The sequence below is a fragment of the Periplaneta americana genome, chromosome 16, assembly GCF_040183065.1.
Source record: "Periplaneta americana isolate PAMFEO1 chromosome 16, P.americana_PAMFEO1_priV1, whole genome shotgun sequence".
NCBI lineage: Eukaryota > Metazoa > Arthropoda > Insecta > Blattodea > Blattidae > Periplaneta > Periplaneta americana.
The window spans coordinates 115,027,097-115,047,279 of NC_091132.1; the positions used below are offsets into that span (position 1 = coordinate 115,027,097).

Below are 20,183 nucleotides of genomic sequence, written 5' to 3' on the forward strand. Positions count from 1 at the left end.
CACCTCTCTTGTTCTAGTAGATGTGGACGATGTTGCTATTTTGTGACGAACATGCTGTGTTTGTAAAATGCGTAATTTAAACAACAAATAAAATGAAAAATTTGATACCCAATAAAAATTTCAATGCTTTGGACTAGTGATCAGCAAATCTGCCTTCGAAACTAAGGGCCCGGAGTAGAATTCTGGTTAGGACAAGATGCCCCAACCTCAGAATAGGATTCTTCATCATAATCTTCAAAAAAGTTGGCAGAGTTGCAAGTGACTACACGCTAATATGCAAGGCATTAGCAAAAAAATTCAGTAAAAATTGAGATAATGATGCAAACTATTTGAAAAAATTAAAGCAAAAACCACCACCACCACCACCACCACCACCATCACAACACCGATGTTGCTGCTATGTTCAACATATTTTTGAAGTTATGTAGAGGAGAAGGTGGAAATATGGGCTAGGAGTGGTAATATACGCTACCTCGTTTTTTACTATATATGATCACAGTCTACTATATACAATCACGAGGCTTGAGTTTTGAGGGTGCTAGAAAGAATAGACTGTGACGGTCCTATTTTGCATTGCCTGTAATGAGGCAATATTAGCGATCCTAGTGGTGAGCAACTATCTAGTGTTTGCATATTTACTACGTATTGAGCTTCGCGACTGTGTATACTAGACTTTGATATGATGTTGTTAACTAGCGAAAAAGCTGTAAAAGTACATCTCGTCCATCAGTCTGCGTGCACAAAGAGACAATCTAGTTGCTTTTGTGGTGTGGATGTGGTGTGTCCTTTGTGTTTTTCATCAATTTCAAAGTTTTTGCAGGGGTGTAGTTTCAATTTTATTGAAAGAAATGTATTTCGTGTTCAGAAATCACGCTTGATGTGTTGCACTGATTAAGTATAGCGCTATCACATGGCATAAGAGTAATATTTATTTAGGACAACAATTGTCATACATAATCTTAGAAACATTCATGAGTCGATGCTGCTAATATGGGTTACCGCTGTGTCAAATATGGGATAGGTAGCCCATATTACCAGTACATTAACACATCCCGTATTTTCACTATCGTGACTTGTGTTGTTACAGAATATTTCCATTGATGTGACACAGGTTTCCTACTTATGTTTCTTTGTTTTTTCCAATTTTATTTTCAAATTTTTATGGTAGCCCATATTTAGACCCTACTATCTATAGAGGACCAGTTCGTCTTTCATTCAAAAAGTAATTATATTCAAATATCTATTGCAACTATTGACCTTTAAGACTGCAAAAACTGCATATGAATAATTACTCTGTATGTCAGTAAAGATTTCCAAGCATTATGTCACAACATTTTCCATTATTATCAGGAAAACAAAATGGTAGCCCATATTTCCACCTTCTCCACTACTGTTGTTTTAGTCAACTATCCGAAGAGAGGTCTGAACCTCACAAGTGATACCAACAAGGCATCACTTATGAGGCAACTAGGCCAGGATATAATGGGGTAGGATGGCCAGTTTCTCATCGCCGATTAGCTACATATTACACTAATCAGACTTCAGATGTATACAAACAATTGTTCTTCCTCTGACACGAGTATGCTATCGTCAAGTGAGATGTACTTTCTGATAATACTGATATGTACTGTACATATCGGTCAGAACTTCAATCAGAGACGATATCTACAAGGAGCGGCCGGTCCTTAAGAGCCACCGGGGCTCCCATAAATTTTCTTTTCGCATTTAAAATGTGTGTCAGTATCAGTGGCGGCTCATACATATTTAATGTATAGTGCCAAAATCAGTGGTATATCCAGGATACCCTAAGGGGGAGGGTAACTCTTTTTCCTACTATAAGCAATAATAATAATAATAATAATAATAATAATAATAATAATAATTAGAGACGAGAATTCCATGCAAATGCATGTTTTTATAGGAACATAGGACATAGCTCATACTTAGTACTTATCCATTTCATTACTTGCCGGTTCCAAATATGTGTACTTTTCCCTTGCATATTTGCATGTTTTCGACTTTTTAGGGATAAAAACATGCATAATGCATATTTAGGTAATTTTTAGCTTAATAATGCATATAATATACATTACATTCAGTTTAAATGCATGTTTTAATGGTTTTGTGTGGACACCTTAGTTTCTCGATTTTATAGCCCATATTATTTTAGCTTCAGAAATCAGGATTGAAAAAAAAAAAAAAAAAAAAAATTAAATAACAGAAAAATTAAATAAAATGTTAAGATTTTCTCAATAAGGTGTTAGAGGACCTTTCCCTAGACTGAAGTCCACTTTTACAACACTCTACCGACGACCCTCTATACACTGCGTGTCATAAATTTATTACGTTGGATATTTTGAGAATAGTAAGTAGAGAGGAAATGTAGAGGTTTCAAGGAAATTGCCGACAAATAATTTAGGTCAAAAGCATCCTCTTTCAGGGAGGTTGTAAATTCTCTTCCTTTTCTAGTACTAGTAGCAATTTAGATTCTTCTAAAATTGGAATCACCGTTAAACTGTGTTTGCAGTTTGTGAATGTCGTAAGTTGTTAATGTGCTTGTTTATTCTGTTTGCGCGTGTTAATGTGGTTCTAATATGTTTCCAATTTAAAGATTCCAAAAGTGTATTCTTTGCACAGTGGATTACTGTAAAGGAAAATATTTTATTAGGTCAGATGAGGATGTCGTATTTGCGAGATCTGTTTCCGAATATTTTATATGACAATTGTTCTTTGTAAAATAATTACAAAACTTGTTCAAAATAATTATTAAATTACGATGTCCGTTTTTAAATCGTATCTAGGTAACCGTAAGGTCTATTATAATTTCAGATGAAATGTACTAAAAATTTTCAAGTCGACCAGCATGTCGCATCTGTTTCACATATTGCAAGAATGCAACAAAAGAAATAATCTTCAAAGAATTTCATAGATCACTCAGCTATGCCCGTGGGAAAGTGGATGTAGCGGCGAAAAACAAATTGGACAGGGTCCTAAATGCTAACCCGGACTGCGGATTCTCTTGTTCAGTGGAGAAGGTTATTTGTGGCGAAAACTTGAATGAAGAATTTGACCTGACACTGTCACAAATATGTTCATTCAAGTTTAAACCCGTAACTTCTTGCAATATAGAGACAAGTGCAGGAACCTCACAGAAACCAATTTAAAAATGTTATTAGGTTTTTAACTGTGCCAAAAAAGTGAAGTGAAATAAGACATTTTGAAACAAAAATAAAAGTGCATATTTTAAAGTATTTTTCGCTTGATCATGCATATTTCATAGTTTGATAGTGCATGAATGCATGCATATTTTGGGATTTTATAGTGCATAAAATTCTCGTCTCTAATAATAATAATAATAATAATAATAATAATAATAATAATAATAATAATAATAATAATAATAATCACTCACCAAATTTATACAACTGGAGCACTTGAGCACTTTTGTTGACCAGGTTAATATGCGCGATAGATAAAACCCATTCGCCTATTCTTCTGACTTGAAAATAAATCCATCATTTTTTTGTTGAAGTTGTCTATTTTGCAAACAAAACTCCTCAGATTCATCGTGCTCTCTTAGTGCTAAATCTAGTGCCCCACAAAATCGTATACAATTTATTATTAAATTTAACACATATCTGTTTTTATCAACTTGCTCATTGTGTTTTGCAATCGCGAGTCTGTAGTGTGAATTTAACTGATTTTCAGTGTTCGCTTTACCCAGCATAGACCAACTGTAGACGTTATTCATATTAACCTTTGACTTATGATGTGTTTTTATTTTACCCCATAAGTGTACTAAATCTGTCACAGCCACTTTTGACCAGCTAAGTTCACCTCCGAACAGAACACACGAGAAAAAGAAGAACGCATTTTTCACATCACATCCACACAACCAGTTGTTTTTTAAATAAATATCTGGGTTGAATTTGCGAGATCTGTTAACTTTAGCACTTTGCTGCTTTTGATGAATATTTAAGTGCGGTGTTGGTCTGCCTAATTCTTTAACAAGAAGTTTGTTTTCATATGTTAATGTTGAAAACTGAGATTCCAATAAAGCGCCAACCGAATTCATTTTTTAACAGTACACAACACGATAACACGACCACTATTACGATGACAACCTCACGACTTAACACGTTCACACTACACTTGGTACTTTGGTAGAAATAAGTGAAAACTTTCTCAAGCCAAGTTTTCAAGAAACCGGGAGAGATTTTATTATCTTATTGTTGCAGTCTTCGCTAAGAAACTTGTTCCGACAAAGCGAAGGACAGACAAAGCGCGAGGTAGTAAGGGATCGGCATAGTAAATGGGGATGTATACAGTTTTACAAGCATTGCAAAAGCCAGCGGCAATTTGTGCCTGGCACATTTCAGATCATGCTTTTAGATGCTGAAAAGGACGAGCGAACATGAAGATTGCGCGCGCATTCCATTATATTTCTTATGGGATGTAGTGCCTGACACAGATCCATCCTCCAAACACTGGTTACAACGTGTTTCGCTGCAAAGATCATATTGACGGTAGAGTTTGTGTAAGCGTAACTTGTTTCTCTCAGGTTTTGAGCGGAAAATATGAATTCTCCTTTTCCTTCTGTATTCTGGTAGTGCCATGGCACAACGGCATTACCTCTAAAGCCGCCCCTGGTCAGTATAACGTCAAAGATTGTATGACACTAAATATGGTGAGCCTGGGCCAGCGTCAGAGAGCTCCACAACTTGAATCACTTTATCGCTCAACTGCCATGGTGCGCGGAGTGCAATGTCGCGTTCGCTACCGACGGAGATTCACGAAGTATTACGAAGTTACCGTTACGAGTATATGATTCGCTTGGGGCCCGTCCTGCCTGGCGCACGGAAGCGCATACTATAGTACATACCAACGAGATAGAAAGAGAAGGATATAGAGTGGCCATGTTGTCCTGTACAGCGCTCTTTGCGGTGCCACCGCGAAACACGGCAGATCTGAACTAAGCGCCCACCTTTGTAAAAATTCGTCTGCTTACAATGTTGTATAACGGAGGTAAGAACTACAAAAAAAAAAAAACAAACAAACAAAGAAAAAACATGCCTGTTGTGTGTGCTGCATATAACTGCAATGTGAAAAGGAAAAAGACAAATGATATATCATATTCCATGTAAATTTTGTGAAGTTAAATCCATAGTTTTGTTAATTAGCAGCATTTTTTTCATGCATTAATGTGTAACAACTCCCGGCATAAACAAAATAAATAGTTCACTGGTAATGTACTTAAACTAAATACGGACAAAACCACTACAATTCTGTTTCAGACCCAATGAAAAACAAATACCAATACAATATTAAAATTGTATTTTGACACCGGCATTCTTTATTTCTGCTCCTTCTGTCCTTACTGCTTATAGAAGACAATGAGCTGTATCTTATAAAAAGTAGGCCTATTTCGAAGACAAACGATTAATCAAATAAATGGTTCACTAGTAATAAAGTTAAACTAAATACGGATAAAACCACTACAATTCCGTTTCAAACCCAGTAATAGCAATCAAATATTAAAATTGTATTTCGACACTCGCATCCAAAATAACGCAAAACTCTGGGGTAGGTCGTATTGTCGTTAGTATTTTGACTGGAAGGACATGAAAGAATATAATTGAGCACCCACGTGCAATAATGGGGTAAGTATGAATATATTTCGTAACTACTTACCCCATTATTGACGTGGGTGCTTAATTATACACTAATAATAATCTGTGGTGCCACAGCCCTTGAAAGGCTCAGACAGACCAGCCGGCTGTTGGCCTCACATTCACATTTCGATAATTATACTCTACTGTAACAAAAAAAACTGAAAGCGTGTTTGGTCATGTTTTACCCACGTTACAAGCTTGGAGGTAAAGGTTGTTTACTACAGTTAGGGCCTACTTTCATTCTATATCTTATGGTATAATAAATAGTTTTGCAATGTGTAGAGACTGGGAAAACAATTTAATAAAATCATCCGTATCATACTCGTTCATTTTGTAGGCAATCTTGCAGGTCGCATTTAAAAGAACCTGGGAATATTAACATTTTCTTCAGTATATTTGCTAGGACTTCTTGTCATACTACATGACAATTTTGCTTAGGTTATTCTTTTAAGCATTCCTTCTAGGAATAGCTCAAGTGTTTTAAATTTAGCGTACATAAGTTTAGATTAAGTTCCTAGGACGTATTTGACGAAATACAAGGTTTTTCCACTTCAGTTTAACTGATTTATGCAAACGAAATTTTGACAGCAGACGATTCTAATGTCACTTATCGCCACGCCTACTTTGTTTTGGAAGCATAAGTTCATGGCGGACGGTCGTTCAATTTTTTTCAAACATGGCGGCGCAATGACCACTCTATATCTTTCTCTTTCTAACTCGTTGGTACATACCGCTTCAACAACACGATGAAACTTTCAGTCCCGAGTTGTATTCTCCGTTAAGGAAAATAAAGTGGAGCTATTGAAATGCTTCGAAAGGATTGAAGAGGGAGATGACTCAAATGAATGGGATGATATAACAGTGAGAGAAGCATTTGGTCTAAAAAAGCTTGTTAAATAATAATTAATTTATATATTCTAAATTTATTTTATGGCTTGATGAAACATGTTGATATGTTAGAAAATATGGAGAAACTGTTGTTAGTGTCCCGCAAGAAATTTTTCAAAGTCCAATGATGGAACACTGCGCATGCGCAAGACACAGACAAATAAAGGAGCTACCACACCATAGATACAGCTGGTGCTCTAATAGTAACATGTACTTAAACCGTTCTAGCAGGTACATTTCACAATAGCTGAAACTCAACATAACAAATGGCGGCAGTTATATTGCATCGTTTAGGGCCGTTTTCTCCAAAGTTAGCTAAACTTGGGATAAATTAAACCCGTTCAACTTTACTATTCAGTTTAAACATGCTTCCATTTTCTCCATAAATATCTGACAGCCCACTGTTTAAACTAATGTTGGCACTAGATGCTCATGGCTTCTCATGTGTTGGCTACACTGAACAACTAGCCAATCAGAGCCAAGATTACTGATGGCGCGTCAGATTTTCAACATGTCAGCGACAGATCACGATGTCAGTTGTTTACAGAGAATTAATGCTATAATCAAATCAACGCGAATAAAGAAGGAATGCATCTACTAGTTTCACAAATAAATACATCATTTATACCCATGCGAAGTGTTGTGTATTATTTAATCAGCTGTTTTCTTGAATTTATTGGAAAGCGTTCTCGATTCCACTTTTCTCTGATAGGCAAGATCGTACAATAATTTGTGTCTTGTGTTAATGTGCATTATCTGGTGGCATGTGTGGATCCATATAATAGAGATGCAAACTGCAAATAGATTGAGCATATCTGAAAATCTATCCTTTTCCTTTGAAATTGTAGCCAAAAATGTCACATGAGTGGACATTCTGTAGCAATATGTCAATTCAGTACCTCTAAAATTCTTGTACTCTTTCAATTAAAAATTGTAAATAAAATGAATATCCAATGTACGAGTAATATTCATATTTAATTTATTTTTAACCCGTTATAATAAAAGTGAATAAATATAAATTATGTGAATAGCATAAACATTGTTACCGTCACAGTGAAGGAGACGTACGTAATAAAGTATAATCTTCTATTATGTGTATTGCGTGCGATATAATAAAATTAGGGATACAAAAGTACGGGCATTTTTCTTTTCTTTTTCCGAAATTTGGGGATATTATTTGAATTAAAGAAGACAACTTACTATATTGTACCAATGCATAAAAAATCAAAGCGAAAGTGAATATAACATAATTCTACTCTCCTAACGTTAATGTCCTGAAAATTTCAAACAGATAGGTTAGTCTGCTTGATTTTCTTTTATGGATTTTATTTACCTTCGACCTAACCATTTGGTCTTATCGCGACATCAGAATTTATATCAGTTTTACAGCTGATAGATTATAATATTTAAGTGTGTAATGTGTATATCATTATTGCATTACAAGAGGGGGATATCAGTGCAACAGACTGGTTCAAATTACAATATTAGTACAAATAAGAGAAATTATAATGTATGAACTGCTTGATTTAAGCATGCATGATAGCAATCTAGCCTAACTAGTGTATTATGTAACTAGTCGGCGATGTATGCAAAGGAACTGGCACCTTACTCCATTATCTCCTGGCCTAGTTTCCTCATAAGTGGTGCCTTGTTGGTATCACTTGTGAGGTTCAGACCTCTCTTCGGACAGTTGACTAAACAACAACAAAACATAAGAATCACAAGCACGACCTCATCGAAAAGTTTGTCTACGTTGGTGGCAGAATTAGGACTAGAAACGAGTGAACTCGGCTAATTTCTCGATACTGCCCGAGTGTAATTCGTAAGCTGAACCTACTTGAAAGCAAGAAAACCGCTCAATACCCTCAAAACTCGAGATACGAAATGCACTGGTTATAAAAGTTCAGAATATTTTTTTTCTTTTTTTAGAAAATCATCTAATTTTATTTCACCTTCTGTGATCAATATGTAGCTGTCTGAGGGATGTGTACAAAACAGTGGCTATTGCCGTTGGTTATTCTATAATAGGTGTCATCTCTTGAAGAATGTAAAAATTAATTTTATTGTTAATCTGGTTTCCTAGCCCGAACCAGGAAATACATTTCACCACTTTTTTTTGCTTGTACGATACGGATACTGACACTTGTCTTAAAATACAAATTTTCAGTACAAAATATGAAGTTATGGTAACCTTAGATATAATTACGAGGAATTCAGAAGCCAATTTGATTAAATATTCTAACATTCTAATGGGGAAAATAACTTCTGAAAGGTTCAATAGTACATATATTAGTGGACAGAAGAGAGTTGCGATCTGCATGATTGTAATTGAACTAAAAAGTTAATCATCTTGAGGTGTTATCCTTAGGATGCGTTATAGTTATAACTAAAATTCGAAGGTTCAGTCCCTATTCTAGCCCGCAACGTGTAGCATTACCTTTGTTTACTGCTGCATCATGCATCAGGTACGTACAGCCAACTTATAAAAACACTCATGCACAATAGGACCTCAAGCTCCATGTAACCCAGCCGTGGCGAGAACGTGACTCGCGAGACATTGTGGCTCGCAGTGATAGCTTTGCATATCGCTTGCTTCTAACCTCCGCCAACCTCCACCCTCTCACTCACTGGAGTCAAACTCCGTTCCATTTGTATTTGTCTCTGACCTGCGAGTGGCATATGCCTCTCTCGAAACCATGTACGAAAGTTCCAAGTAGGGTGGGAGGACGCATTTTTTTGCTGTCAATATGATGAGAATATTAAATGTAGCTATGATTTGTTCACGAGTATAATGAGGAAAACGGTTGTATAACATAAAACGGCATTATGCTACATGTTACTGATGAAACATTAAAATGTTAAGTGTTGTTGTCGTCATCATCATCATCATCATCATCATCATCATCGTACGTCGACCCTTTTTCAGCAGATGTACGAATAATGCGGTTAGCTCTTCAATTTGAACTCACTGATTTACTATTTGATGTCAAATGAAAGCTAGATGTAAGGACTTGACAAATGTTGAACTTTCAAATCTTTGCCAAAAAATAAATATCCGAAGCTTCGTTCTTTCGCTTGTTCTGTTGAAGTCATGTTCGCTACAACTTACGTTTGTGAAAAATTATTTTCAACAATTAAAATAGTAAAAACCAAATTTAGATCACGACTAACAGGCAAATACCTTCGTGATAAACTACGACTGGCAGTAAGTGACATAATTCCTGATTTTGAAACTTCGTCGCAGAGACATTCTGAAGACAGTTAATTCTAGGTTGTGATAATGTTCATTTCTTTCTTCGTTACACGCACTAAACATTAGTTTGTAGCCTTGTACTGTATAAAATTATATTTAAGTGCTTGACGTAAGGAAAATGAAAATCCGTTAATAAGTCAGACAGTTGCTTTACTTCCCTTTCGGGCGTCCGCCTCCCTCCATAGGTGCTATGTACGTTGCAGGTTACACAGTGGCTCGGCGCACGATTACATTTTCGCCACCGCTGATGTAACCCGGTCAGTCTGATAGGATTTGTCCGTGCGTAATAATATGATAATTAATATAGACAGTATGCTGGTAATAAACGACAGTGTTATTGAACATATTGTCGTTCGAAGAACATACAAAGGCAGTTGTACAGGACATTCAACATTTAAATTACCGTATTTAAAGCAACAGTAATATGTACATAGTCACAATTTTCTGGAACAAAACATTATTTTGTTCATAGACCATATGTGCAGTACAGTTGGTTAAAATGAAAGTGGCTGGCTTCTGAGAGACTGAGTTCGAATCGGGTATTTCCGTGAGCGCTCGGGACAGCCAGGCTTTGTTCAAAAGATTGCGTATATTCTTCTATTACGCAGTTATAATGGGGAACACAACTATTAATCACTAAAATCTTCCGAGAAAATAATTCATATACGAGATTTAAAACAGATAGATCGTTCAGAGTGTATAAACAGTGAATATTGTAACACAAACACTATACTGTATAACAGGTTCTCAAGTGGAGTATGACCATAGCTCGTTACAATGCCATTCTGACTGCAGTGAAACTCTTATGGCCGGTCTTTCCAAGTATTGTTAGAAATTTTAACGACTGTTAAACTCTAAACAGTTTGTTAATTAATAAAATTGTATGTTTTCAACACCAGTTTGGTTTAACAGATTGTTAACAGTTTGTTAATTTTCAATGTAGGATTTCAGGCAGTTAACTCGTTTAACAGTTAATTAAATATGGCCGATGTCTCCACAGCTGTTCGAACAGAAGTTGCGAAATTAATATTTTGTGTCTCTCTTTAGGGAATGTTTAACATATGACTGGTAATATAACTTTAAAAAATACTTTGGACTGTTAAATACATCAGTGTTATTTTATTTCTTTCGTATTTCGTATCCATAATAGCAATGAGGAAATATAACCTTACTTTGTAATTATTATTGAGCACGTCACCTACAACTTTCATTTGTCAACTGTTTGTTTATGGAGCGTGGCCTACTATAACAGGTTGTCATTTTATGCAAGTTTCATGACTCACTCTATAATATAGAATTTAAAGATTAATTTTAGCCAATCAAAAATTGTCTTACCATGTGTAGCATCATTACCAACTGCTGTTGAGTAGTTAAAATAGTGCTAAGAGACGTTATAGTTAAGTGTTGGTTATCTTAAACAAAATTATGTTGAACAAATGGAAAATACATTAACAAAGCGTTAAAAATAAACAGACTGTTAATTTAACATTCGTTAAGCAAAATTAAACATTACTTGGACAAACTGGCCATTAGCGTAGTTTGTCGAGCGATAGCTAAGAATTCGTGAGATTACAAGTTCAAATCTTCATGGAGTTACTAAACTTCTATTTTGTTGCCTTTTAAATGCATCAGTGAAAATATAACAGGTTTTCGTTTTTTTTTTCTTAGAGTACTTTTCGCTTTATTATTATTATTATTATTATTATTATTATTATTATTATTATTATTATTTTCGTGTTAATAGAAACTTTTGACGCTAGATGGAATTAACACTAAAGACACAATTAGGAGCTTTCATATTAAAATGCTGTGTTAATAATTTCATTAATCCCTGCTGCTTTGCACTCTATTGCCCAAGGAACATCCAGTAAATATGTTGACGGTTAAATAATTGGCAATAATTAATTTGCAAGTTGTACTACAGGGAATATGATTCTTCTTCTTCTTGTTCTTGTTCTTGTTCTTCTTCTGCCAATACACAGTTTCGGGTTGTTTCCCGTCTGTGAACTACAAATTGAATTGGTCCGTCCAACGTCGGTGAGGTCTGCCTAAATCTCTTCGTCCTCGTGGATGGTAATACAAAAGTCTCTTTGGCAAACGATTTTCAGGCATCCTAAGAAGGTGGTTTCTCCATTTACGTTGATAATGTTGGATGTCTGCGGTATATCTCCTCAACTTCCCACTGATTTATTATGTCTTCGCTCCTAATACAGTCCCGCAATGTAACTCCTGTCAGTGATCGTAGAAATCTCATTTGTGATGCGTTGATTCTATTTATTTCCTTTTGCCTCAGTGTCTAACATTCACTGCCATATAACAGAGCTGGTTTTGATATTATGTTGTGAAATCGGATTTGGACCTCTTTTCGCATTTGTTTTCCAAAGTTCCTTCTCAAGATACCATTTAATTGATTATATTTCAATATATTTTTATTTACGTCTTTTTGATAATTATACAAAGAAATATGACTCCCTAAATATACAAAATCTGTCATTTGTTCTATAATTTTGTTATCAACCACTATTTTTGCTCGTAGAAGGTTTTTGCCATAAGCTGCCATTACTTTTGTATTTTCGGTTGATATTTTCATATAGTATTCTTTTAAAACCATCTGTAGTTTAAAAACAGAGCGCTGTAATTCGTCTTCAGTTTCTGCAAACAATACTTGGTCATCTGCATATATTGTTGTATTTAGTCTTGTGTTTGTCAATTTGTATACCTTTTGGTACTACTTCATTCCATTCTTTAATTGCTTTGTCTAAGTCCTTAATATGATTATTATACCAATCTAAATCCGTGATCATCAAGGGCTAAACGTAATAATTGTAAACAAAAAGAACGACCATAATTCTGATGACAAAATATATCCTTCGCTTAATATAGGAGCATTGTACGCAACTTGAAGTGTAAAATTTTCGAATCGTTGCCCATGCGTTGTAGCTGGTCACAGATTATTGACAACCCCGGATCTCATCTCCAGCGAGTACGCAGTGGCATTTGTCCCCTTCATAATTACATCCAGCACATCTGATTGGAAACTCCCCCCCCCCCTCCCAAACCCATTGGTCAGCTAACGCGTGAAGCTGATTGTCCCTCCCTCTCAGTTTGGTGGAGATGAGCTTCGCCTGTTTGTTGTGAAGCAAGTAGAAACATGTGAAAAGTTGAAATAATTCAGAGGTTAATGTTCACCTGCTGATCTGGAGCTCCTCTCAGACATGGGTTTGATTCCTGCTTGGGCGGATTATCTGGATTGTTTCTCCGAGGTTTTCCCCAATTGTTGAGAAGCATATTAGGCAATCATATTGCGAATCTTTGACTTCATCTCGCCAAATGCTATTTCACTGTCACCACTTTCATCAATGTTAAATAACTTCTAAATTGATACAGCGTCGTTAAATAACATAAGGTACACGTACCAAATAACACCACCTTAACACTTCAGTCACTTTTGCTCTGGAAATAAGTTATGTATAAACACGAAAATTATGAAATAGAAACTGTAATGTTATCTTTACAAAATAGCACAATGAAAATGGATATATTATATACCGAACAAGATTTAGAACTCAAATAGGAAAAACTTTGTAAACTGGCGTTACTAGGAACAGGTTGTCCAATTAACGCCACCTATTTTCTAGTAACTATATACACTTATAATTGTTAATGAATTATTTTTCCTAAGCAACACAAATTGAACTAAGCGACTAAATTTGAGTTTCTATTGATAAAATATACAAAATCACTCAATACTAATGAAAGATTCTTGATCTGAAACTGAAACACCAGATGGATTAGGAAAATATGTTTTCCAGTGACTCCTTACTTAAAAAAAAGAGACAATGTGATACAGTAGAAAGTTATTAAACACAAAAGTATTTACCTTAGTTTAATATGAATGTTTTCCAATAAGTAAAACAAAAAAATTAAGTTATGTAAAATAAAAAAAAAAATTAAGAGTTCGATAAGCAATTGAACCAATATCATCACTGCACATTCTGAACATTTGTAAGTTGAAAGCTTAGTGATTTTCCTGATGTTTTCACACTGATGCTGTACTGTGAGCCTTAGTACTAACATAACCTAAAATTTTGTCTGTAGACTTTTAACGCCACTTGGCGTTAAAGCGCTACTGAGTACTTGATAATATGACATACCTGTTTCTCTAACATTTTCAAATTTTATAGATAGCAAATACTTTCTATACACAGAAGAATGTTTAAGGATCACGAAAATATATAGTTTAATATAGTTATTATTTGCTCAACACACAAAATAAAATATTGCCTCTTACCTTGATATAAGAACAGCCATTCACTATCAACACACAACAGGAAAATGATGGAATATCATGTCACTCGTAAATGTCAGCGGACAGCTAGTAACTCATTTCACCACTAATTTGCAAGCGAATGCAGGCTACAGTAGTGCACTACCGAAAACTTGTGCCGTTAACAAATTTTAATAGGGTGGCGTTAAAGGTATACATGGCGTTATTTGGCTCAAGGACCTTACTAATACATATTTACGTTTAAATTGTTCACACTATCTAAGTTTCCGTCTCAGAACTGTCGGCGTACAGGAAAAAATACTGTGTTTGCATTTTTAGCTCATCTTCGATATTATTCTCTACAGTCCCGAGACAAATTTAAAGTTAAAAAAATGTTAAAATATTATTTATTGGGTAATTGGCGATAGAAAGACAAACACTAACCAATCAAAATTTGTATCATGACCTCAATTCTTGTTTTATGCTAGGTATCGTATGTGATACCGTGGGATTCTATAAGGACTTAATTTAGTATCCATTCAGTTTTATTTATTTTATAGAAATGCATACAATTGCTTACAAATAATGAAATGAAAATATCTGTATTCCTGTAGCAATACTACGCTTAGAAATCATGACAAATATAATACTCTCGTTAAATGGGCCTATATAATATAGAAAATATATTTCCTTCGTGGAAAAAAGATGATCTGTAAAGATGCTCTGTACCAGGAACTACACTACCGGTAAAAAAAATCTGAAGAATAATAACAACAGAATAACAGCAACAACAAGGAATTTTGCAAAATATTGCAAAATGTTCCCTGTGGCTACAAAGACGAACCCCGTCCTAAACCAAAGCCTGTACCGTTTCAAGGTACCTAATGCATTTCGACCGTAGTTCGCTCCAGATGCGGGCACAGTGATCAAATCTGATTGGCAGTTTCACACTCTATTTCAGCCATTGGCTTATATGAATTGGTTCTGCCCACAATTTTTTACTAAACTGTCCGTCTATTGGAGTATTATACAATACATGGGTGCAGTGATCAAATCTGATTGGCAGTTTCACATAATTCCTATTCCAGGCATTGACTTATATGAATTGTTTCTGCCCATAATTTTTTACTAAACTGTCCATCTATTGGAGTATTATGCAATACACGGACACAGTATCCTTTTTTTGACCCGCACTTACAGTCTTCTACTAGTTCTACACCGAATCCAGTGGATGCCATAAAAACGGACGTATTGTCAAACTACTTTAGTAGAGCTAGTTTGTCGCCATTTCTCACCACTTGCTCGTAACTACCCCTACATTCTTTCTTCATATCAGCGTCACTTTTTAGTGAAGGGTATTATATTGTAAAGAATATTTTGATTATATGAAAATGATGCGAGCATGAAATAACAGCTATCACGTTTGTACAATATTATATATTCTACTTATTATAGAAAACTATATTAATGTGATTTATGAAAAGTCATGCTAATGACCAAAGCTATCGCCAATGATACCTCTTAAAAAGTAGTATTGTACGCCTGTATGAGAGCCCAAACAATGTTTCTATTATTATTACGTGAATAGGTTCCGGTAATGTGTAAGAATGTATCAACAGTTAATATTATTTAATTTAACATATAACAAATCGTCAATTATATTTGCTTTTCTCAGCCATGCTGCTGACTGGACGGAATGATAAATCCAATCAACTGGAAGCATCTAGTGACAAGAAAATAGAAGAAACTCGAATGAAAACCAGAAAGCGTAGGTGGTATAGAATAAGATACCTCAGAGCACGGACCTATATAAGCGCATAATGAATGATATGAATAAATTTCTAAGCTGTCATATATGGTACCGAAGGATAGACGAGGTTAAATGACTATCATTGGCCCGTCGATACGCACCCTGTACTACATCAATTACATTCCAGCTATTATTAAAATGGCCCCATACCTCATTGTTATAAAAACATTCTGGGTTCTACCAGTGAACCATATGGATGTTACTAAGATATTTTATGCTGGTGTTTGGAAAGAACAATATACATTAATGAATGTTTGGAAATCGCACGTGGAATAACAGACCATAAAAATATTTCCCAAGCAAAGGTCCTTAATGTTGTGTGTTCTTTGTTGTGCAGGGGCATTTTCGACCGACAAGATAGTCTACGATCCGACTACATGAGCGACAGAGAGTCTCGCTATGGCATCGTGCAGCAGGCATCCATCGAGAGCACGGATTCGCGCCTCTGCTACCTCACTTCATCAGAGGTGAGTACTCAGTCTCGTTTCTTTACTAGTTATAGTTTTAAGTTGTGAAAAACTTTCTCAGTAACATTTCTTGCTTCGAATTTGACATGAATTGAACGTCATTAAAGTGTTATTAATTGTTCACCTGATTTTCGTAAAATCCCATTCTGAGCGTGTTTCCAATCACTGTTTCGTTGAAATTATCGTTGCCCGATTTGAAATCTCAACGCAACTGATTGAAAAGGTAAACAATATTTTCCGCCGTGACATTTCTCTAACGTCTCTAATTCCTAACTACTCATTCCTGCAATTGTAATAGGATAGAAATTGAACATAATTTATTTGTAGTTATTTTTAAGGTGTCACTATACTGAAATTACTAACTTTCATGTCTTTAAAGCTAAATTCACAGAACTTTTATCACTGGTGTATCTGGCTAATAATAAAACATGTACAATATTTCATCCCTCTATGATAAGTTGTTTTTACTTTATTAATGTCTTAATAAAATATTGTATCGCTTTATATAAGAAGTTCCTTGCGCCACAATGTACATTAATTTTAACTGATATGATTCTTTATATACATTGGAACAAACATTAGACTACTATTGTGTTTTTCTGTACAGTGAATCGGTAAATTACTAGGAATTTTTTTATAATTATTAATATTTCTATTTTTTATTCTTTTATACTAGAAAATTCTAGTAATTTGATTAATTTTACAACTGGTAAGTTTTGATCCCATGTATATAAGTGAATATCAGTTAAGAATAATGTAAATTGTGGCGCAAGGGACTTTTTATGTCAAGCGATTTAATATTTTAATAAATATTATAAAATGCAAACCACTTATCATAGCCGGATGAAATATTATACATTTGTCATTATTAACCAGATACACCAGTGATCAGTCGGCCAAGGTAGCGTAGTCGGTATAGCGCTGGCCTTCAGTGCTCGAGGTTGCCGGTTCGATCCCGGTCCAGGTCGATGGCATTTAAGTGTGTTTAAATGCGACAGGCTAATATCAGTAGATTTACTGGCATGTAAAAGAACTCCTATGGGACAAAATTCCGGCACACCGGCGACGCTGATATAACCTCTGTGCAGTTGCGAGCGTCGTTAAATAAACCAATTTTTTTTTATACCAGTGATCAAAATTTTGTGAATCTAGCTTCATAAGTATGTTGATTATTGTTTTCACGATTGTGAACCCTTAATAATATAAAACTTGAAAATTTCAGTATAGTGTCCTCTTGAAGTCACTTGCTCATTTTATTGAAAACCACACTTCTGTTCTTAATCCAGTATTTTTTTCACTATATACTGAAATGACAGTTAACCAAGCTGAAGCCTGAAAACAAAGTTTTGCAAGGATAAACAATTTTCTCCAGTTATATCACTTCTTACAGACTTCTCTAGCTTTGCAGAAACGCCTCTCGACTTCAATGTTCTCGGTTCTCGTTTTTAAACGTTATTTGAGTGTGGTGGTCTCGCATCATTCGCCCATGTTTATAGAAAATTCAGACATGGTAGCTTTGTCTACTACAATTTAATTGAAATATTTTTTACCCGAGATGCAATCTCGATTTAAAGGTTTGCAAGGATGCAATATTTTCCGACAAAAAATTTCATGGAAAGTCATAGTATAGATTCACCTGTCTACTTTCGGTGACCTCATTGTAGTTTACAGAAATTGAACGTTATTAAAACATAATCATTTGTCGCGGATAGCCACTACTACTGCCTATATTCAGTAATTTTAACACACTTCCATTAAAATGCTTGTTCATCCAAGATAAAATTTCAAAGGATTACATCAATGGTCGGCATTTTATACCTTCAATCGTTATACAGTGAATGCAGTAAACCTATCCAGCTCATTCTCCTCATATGCTGGCGAACTTGATGACAAAGGAGAAGATTATGGACAATAAGAAATCATTAAAATACTTAATATTAGTTTTGATTACGAAGTGAGGTGCAGAAGAAAGATTTTAGTGTCCTTTATGAAAGCAGCGAGGAGTAATGGATATTACGCGATAGAGAGAGAGAGAGAGAGACAGAGACAGAGAAATAACTCGTCCGGCCTTAATTAAGGATGACCACGAGGACCCGGAAAGTAATAGCAAGTAAATATAATTAATTAAATATGAATATTGTTATAAAAATAAAATGTAATAATTAAGCACCATTTATTAACAAATTATAAAATGAAATCTTAGAAGATGACTATCAAATTATAGCTACTTATAAATAAAATATTTTATTTAAAATTAGCATATCCTTAATTAAGGCCTTCTGAGTGGTATAAATGAAATTGTATAATCTGCAGGGAATCTTTAAGAATTTGCGAGATGATTTTTTGAATTTAAAAAGATGATATTGATAATTGTTTTAAAAATTTTGGTAAAGAATTCCGAGCACCTAAAAAATAAACCCGTCACTGACCAATTGAAGAGAGGGATGTTATACTTGGCACTAAGGTAGGGAATACAAGGTTCATAAATGGCCCTCTTTTCCTGATAAACCTGATGAGCTAGGTTTAGATCTCTCTCCATGTATATAGTTGTATCTATGATAATAGCCTTTTGTTGTTGCCTGTTTATTCCTATTATATCCGCTCTTCTGTGGGAGTCGTCTTCAGAAATACAGTGCACCTCATCATGAACTTCCCAACCCTTGTTCCGAAGAAGACAGGCGATAGCTCTATGATGCCTGTTGCTACGCAATATCTCTCCTTTCCGACAAAAGCCCAACACGTGGCCAAGAGTTTCTGTCTCGTTGCAGCCAGGTTGACGGCAACAGGTCGTGCTGAAAACTCTGCCAGGAACGGAGCGCACTGCAGTAAGGTTGCAGGACATCTTGATTGCATTAATGTAGTCTGAAGACGACAAATTCTTTTTGGTGCTGACCCATGAATTGGCTCTTTGAAAATAAATTTAAAATCAATGGTGAAGCATTCGATGTCGAATTTTATTTGGAAAGCATGAATGAGGCGGAAAAACATGAGAATATAAATGAAAGGGAAAGGGCACAGAAAAAGGAAAGAGTAAGGGGTATAGTAAATAATAACTCAATGAAAAGAAAGGGTGAAGTTGCAGAAGGTCAAGGATTCATGAGAATGCGGAGGAAGGGTGTCTGCAGAATTCAACAGTCGGCAAATTCCACTCAGGCGTTAGTTTTGAAAACGACTCCACATGTGCCAACGTCGATAGGAAATAGGAGAGGGAATGAAGCCAGGAGTAAAGCGGGGAGGAGCGGAATGGACACTTGAATGAGCTAGTAATGACGTCATTCCAAGGCCACGCCAGAAGAGAGTGGCATCAGGAAGGTGGAGGAGTTTGCAATGTCAGCAGTGGAGATCTTGAAGATGTAGGTCAGCAGGTGAAGAATGAAGCCAGGAGTAAAGCGGGGAGGAGCGGAATGGACACTTGAATTAGCTAGTAATGACCTCATTCCAAGGCCACGCCAGAAGAGAGTGGCATCAGGAAGGTGGAGGAGTTTGCAATGTCAGCAGTGGAGATCTTGAAGATGTAGGTCAGCAGGTGAAGAATGAAGCCAGGAGTAAAGCGGGGAGGAGCGGAATGGACACTTGAATGAGCTAGTAATGACGTCATTCCAAGGCCACGCCAGAAGAGAGTGGCATCAGGAAGGTGGAGGAATTTGCAATGTCAGCAGTGGAGATCTTGAAGATGTAGGTCAGCAGGTGAAGAATGATGATTCCAGGAAATTTCATTTTCTGTAGTTTTACTTCCTATTCCCATGTTATGTAAATGACTCCATGGAGAAATTGAGGGATTGAGAAGACCGAGAGCATGACGGCGTTTGGCATTTCTAATACTTCG

The 20,183-nt window shown here is 35.6% G+C and overlaps 1 protein-coding gene across 4 annotated transcripts in view; it reads left to right on the forward strand.

The window, feature by feature from the left end:
* Positions 1-20,183, forward strand: part of sif (still life) — a 727,300-nt gene that overhangs the window by 354,281 nt on the left and 352,836 nt on the right. For all 4 annotated transcript variants that reach the window (XM_069812852.1, XM_069812854.1, XM_069812855.1 and 1 more), the window contains one exon: positions 16,228-16,357. In XM_069812852.1, the coding sequence (XP_069668953.1) occupies positions 16,228-16,357 (130 nt within the window). The remainder of the gene's footprint in view (positions 1-16,227; positions 16,358-20,183) is intronic.